Source organism: Helobdella robusta (assembly GCF_000326865.2).
Source record: "Helobdella robusta unplaced genomic scaffold HELROscaffold_1, whole genome shotgun sequence".
Lineage (NCBI taxonomy): Eukaryota > Metazoa > Annelida > Clitellata > Rhynchobdellida > Glossiphoniidae > Helobdella > Helobdella robusta.
In genome coordinates this window covers 1956035-1961072 of record NW_008703570.1, presented here as the reverse complement: position 1 = coordinate 1961072, position 5038 = coordinate 1956035, and the positions used below count along the sequence as shown (strand labels likewise).

The following is a 5038-nucleotide window of genomic DNA, read 5'->3' as shown; positions in this document are numbered from 1 at the left end:
ATGACGATCGTCGGAAGCTACAACACTGGTGTTGAAAATAAAAAGATCTTTGAAGTTATAACATTAGTGTTTGGTAGTTACGAGCGGCCTACAACATTGGTGTCAGAAGTAAAACTTTTAATAGATCGAAGTTTTCTGCAATAAAGAATGCCATCGTTAGAAGAACTCAATGCAACTAGTTTGAGAAAAGAACTACGACAACGAAATCTTGAATCGAAATGAACGAAGGCAGTTTTGGTATAGGACGCTCTAATAAAAGAAGAAATTGATCCAGATGAGTTCGATTTTTCGGACCCTGTAGAACAACAAAACGACAAGATCGTCGTAATGAATATAAAACTCGACGAGCAGGCAGCCGTATTACTAGCGACCAATAGAAGAACATCAACTAATGAAGTTTTAACCAAAAACAACACAGAACTAAGTTTGGATAACAAACCGGAAAAATGAAAAGTTGTGCCTGAGCCAGCCAGCAATGGGCATACAAGATTCTGACATCTTACCAACTACCTGTAATTAGGCTACATTAGCGATCGCAAGTCAATCCTTCCCACGGGTGATTTCGACTGCGATGCACCTGATAATTACGACGCACGTGATATCTGCGACGCCCGTGACAAGTGTGACGCACGTACAACTGTGATGCAGGCGACAACTGCGATGCACGGGTTGACGTGCAGAAAGGTAGCTATCGTGATGATGAAGATGATGACGGAGGCGACGATTATTTAAATGGTAACAATGTCAGCGAAAGTGATGCTAATGTGAATGTTCATTCAAGACACAAACTGGTGACAGACGATATTCAAGCTTCGAAATAACCCCTACAAAATGCACCTGGAACAACAGCTTGGTTCTCGTCTACCTGGATGATGACATCAATGACGGCTTCATTGCTGATGAGGATGAGATTTGCATCAACGACAAATTTTAAAATATGCATCAAAGATATCCGTCTCGTCATTCTACACCTCGTAAACTCCCAAGGAATTGGAAATATAGGTACAAGGTCATATACAGGACCTATGATCATGGAAGAAAATGGTCTAAGATGAAAGTTGTCCATTAGAATAGATTAGCCCCTATTTATCGAAATAAAATATAACGCCTATGTGTGGGACTAACAGGCCAAGGTGGGGGTAATGTTATAACCGCTTAAAGGTTAAAATATCTTAATTATATTATTACAAGCTATATTATTTTCTTTGCTATATTTGTAATTTTTGAATAGAGATTTCCAGTAGTTTGATGATTGTATGGGGTTGTTGTACATCGACGATATATTTTTTGCCTGCAACAACCCTAATACAAACACCAAACTACTGAAAATATACAACAAATCCAAATTAAAATTTACTATAGAAAAATCAACTGATAATAAATTAACATTCCTAGACGTGCTTACAAACAAAGAAAATAAATTCACAACTACTGTCTACACAAAACCAACAAACAAAGGACTCTGTCTCAATGGGATTAGTGAGTGCACTGAAACAGTCCTAACCAGTACGATTAGTGCCTTCGTCAACATGGCGTATACTCACCCATCAAAAGCCGAAGATAGAGAAAAAGAACTCCAACGAGTAACTAATTAATTAATAATGGATACAAACTATCAGAAATAAAGAAAATAATTCACAGCAAAGAACAACAAGAAATTTAACAGGTTATGGGACCCAGATAACGTTTTTCTTAATTAATTGATTTGACGAAGAAAATTTTGAATAAAGAAATATCGAAAGATTCCTTTGTGAAGACTGAAATGAAGAAAAAACACGTGCTTCTTCATTCTCTGAAAGTCGATATTCTGCTTCTAATTAAAAGGTCAAATTGAAAGACAAGGAAGAAATGGATCTAACAAAAGTGCAAATCAAACACCTAGAAGGCAAAAGTAATTGGTTGAACTGGAAGTCGAGAGTTTGTATAATACTACGCGGCATTCCTGATGCAATGGACGTAGTAAATGGCAAATTAAAAGTTCCAGATGAATTAAACGATGACTCAAATGAAGATAAGATAGCAAAATATCAAACTGCTTTGAACAGATTCAATAAAGCAGATTGTAGTGCTATGATTATTCTGTCAACTAACATGATCGATGAAACGTATGAAAAAGTTCGTTCATTCAGTAATGCCAGAGATGTTTGGTTAGAACTTCACAGATTGTACGATGAAGTTAGTGAAGATAAAGCATACAACTTATGCATGAAGTTATTTAGTTATAAAATGGATGAAAGTGGTGATGTTGTCACTCATGTTACAAAACTCAAAAATCTTTGGAAAGATTTAAAGGCTGAGTTAGGAAAAGATGAAAACAGTGACTTGTTGCTGATGTGTCAAATAATTGAAACTCTGCCAGAAAAATATTTTTCATTTGCTGCAAGTTGGAGATTGTTGAACAAGACTGAAAGAACAGTCGAAACACTCACAGATCAATTGTGTAGCTATGAGAAATTTTTGGAAGGCAAAACTGAAGATAATAAAGTATTATTTGTCAAACCAAAAACTAAATGGTCATCTCAAGACATGAAAGGTCAGGAACAAGATAAATTTGTCAGCAAATCAAAGCGGCTGATATGTCATTATTTCAAATTGTCAGGTCACATTGTAAGAAATTGTGAAAAATGGCATTCTGAGGGTAGACCAGCAAAACCAAGAAATAACAATCTACGCGATGACAATAAATCACTAGTTGTTATGGAATCAAGTGTTTTTGCAATTGATGAGTCAGCGTACACTGATGAATGGTTTTTTGACAATGGTGCAACGTGTCATCTAACTTTCAGAAGTTTTGAAAAATTTTCTCAACCGAGTAAATTATATGCTGCAAATGGTGATACTGTAGAAGCTTTTGGAAAAGGAATTATTCATCTTCAAGTGAAAAAAATAATAAATGGCAAACTGTTAAACTCACAGATGTCTTGTATGTGCCAAAAGTAAAAAGAAATTTGTTCTCCGTACTTGCAACTCAAGATAAGAACAGAAATAGCTCTTTTGTTTCAACCTCAAGAAGTTGTCGTCTACTTATTGACAATGTGATAAGTGTTGTTGGAATAAGAAACAACAACAGAGGTTTGTTCAAACTTGTTGCTAAAACTGTTAGACCGTTGAATTCTGAAGTTGAAGTTAACGTTGTCAATGATCAAGATGCATTGCAGTTATACCATGAACGAATGGGACATCAGAATAAGTAACGTGTTAAAATGCATCGATCAAGAGATGTTATTTTTGATGAGAAGGTTGTCAAACCAAATTTAGTGATTTTGCAAGAAAAATGTTGTTTAGATGATACAGTTTCGATTGATGTTGAAATCAAAGATGAAAATAAAGAAACTTTAATTAAAGAAAGTAATTCAACTGATGAAAGTGTTCACAACCGTAGTTCAGTTTTATCTGATGAAGAAGATCAATCTGATTGTTGTAATCAAAAGACCAAAGGCATGGTTTTACGTGACAGGAATAATATCAAAAAGCCATCTTGTTATGATTCTTTCGTTATGTCTGCATTATGTGAAGTACTTGAACCAGAGAGCTACAAAGATGCCATTCAAAGTGATGAAAAAGATGAGTGGTTTAAAGCCATGAACAGTGAAATGCAGTCATTAGAGAAAAATCAAACGTGGGATTTGGTAAATCTTCCAAAAAGTCATAAGGCAATACCATGCAAATGGGTTTACAAGGTAAAACACAATCCAAATGGTTCTGTTGAACGTTTTAAAGTCAGGCTAGTGGTAAAAGGTTTTTCTCAGAAAAAGGGAATTGACTATGAAGAAACCTATAGTCCTGTGGTCAGAAGTTCAACTATAAGAACACTATTAAGTGTTGCTGCAAATGAAAAAATGTCACCCATGCAGTTTGATGTGTCAACAGCATTACTATACAGCAAACTAAATGAAGATATTTACATGGAACAACCTGAAGGTTTTAAAGATACTTCAGGAAGAGTCTGTAAACTTTAGCGAAGTCTCTATGGACTTAAACAAACTCCAAGATGTTGGAACAAACGCTTTGCTGAATTCTTGAAAAAGAGACATTTCAAACAAAGCGATGCAGATGCTTGTTTGTTCATTAGAATACAAAGAGAAAAGAAACTCATACTTGCACTGTATGTTGATGATGGACTAGTTGCAGGAACCGATAAAGAAGAACTAAAAATTTTTGAAAAAGAATTAAAGTCAGAGTTCAAGATAACATCTAAACCTGCAACATATTTCCTTGGATTAGAAATTAATCAAAATGAGAAGAGAAATATTGAAGTCAGTCAGTCATCGTATACTAGAATGATTCTTGAAAAGTTTGGGATGAGCCAGTGTAAAGGACAATTCCGATTTCAAAATCTGAGGAGTTAGATGAAAACAAAAATGAACACGAGGAAGTAAAATTTCCTTACAGATCAGCAGTTGTACTTGATGCACTTGATGACGGGAACAAGACCAGATATTGCATATGCAGTTGGAGTAGCATCCAGAAGTTTGGAAAAACCCAGCAAGTCCAATGTAGCACAAGTCAAGGAAATTTTCAGATATTTGCAAGGCACAGATGATGTCGGTATTGTTTACAAGTCTGGTCAAAACAATACACTTATAGCCTACAGTGATGCAGATCATGGAGATAAATCTAGTGGAAAATCGACATCAGGTGTAATCTGTATGTTTGAAGAAGGCGTGATCAGTTGGTTTAGCCAACGTCAACCCTCAGTTGCGATTTCAACTACCGAAGCAGGAATCGTTGCCGCAAGTGAAGCAGCTCGTGAAGTGATATGGCTCAAACGATTGTTGAACGACATTGTAGATCTAAAGAAAAAGCCAGAAATGTTTGTCGACAATGAAGCAGCGATTCGTTTAGCACACAATCCAGAACTTCACAGAAGAACAAAGCATATCCACATCAGACATTTCTTTGTCAGAGAAAAGGTTGCAGAAGAAGAAGTTTCAGTTGCGACAGAACTTCAAGTTGCTAATGCCTTGACAAAACCAATGGTAGGACCAAGACTTAAGAATCTGATGTGTGTGATGGATCTTCAGAACATTTATGTTAA

The 5038-nt window shown here is 35.8% G+C and overlaps 1 protein-coding gene across 1 annotated transcript; it reads left to right on the top strand.

The window, feature by feature from the left end:
• Window positions 1-934, top strand: HELRODRAFT_158517 (hypothetical protein; the record flags this gene model as incomplete). Its single annotated transcript, XM_009010568.1, has 3 exons — window positions 1-130; window positions 521-684; window positions 782-934. The coding sequence occupies 3 exons, from the start codon at window positions 1-3 to the stop codon at window positions 932-934; spliced, it is 447 nt and encodes a 148-aa protein (XP_009008816.1).
• Between the last annotated feature and the right edge of the window lie 4104 nt (window positions 935-5038).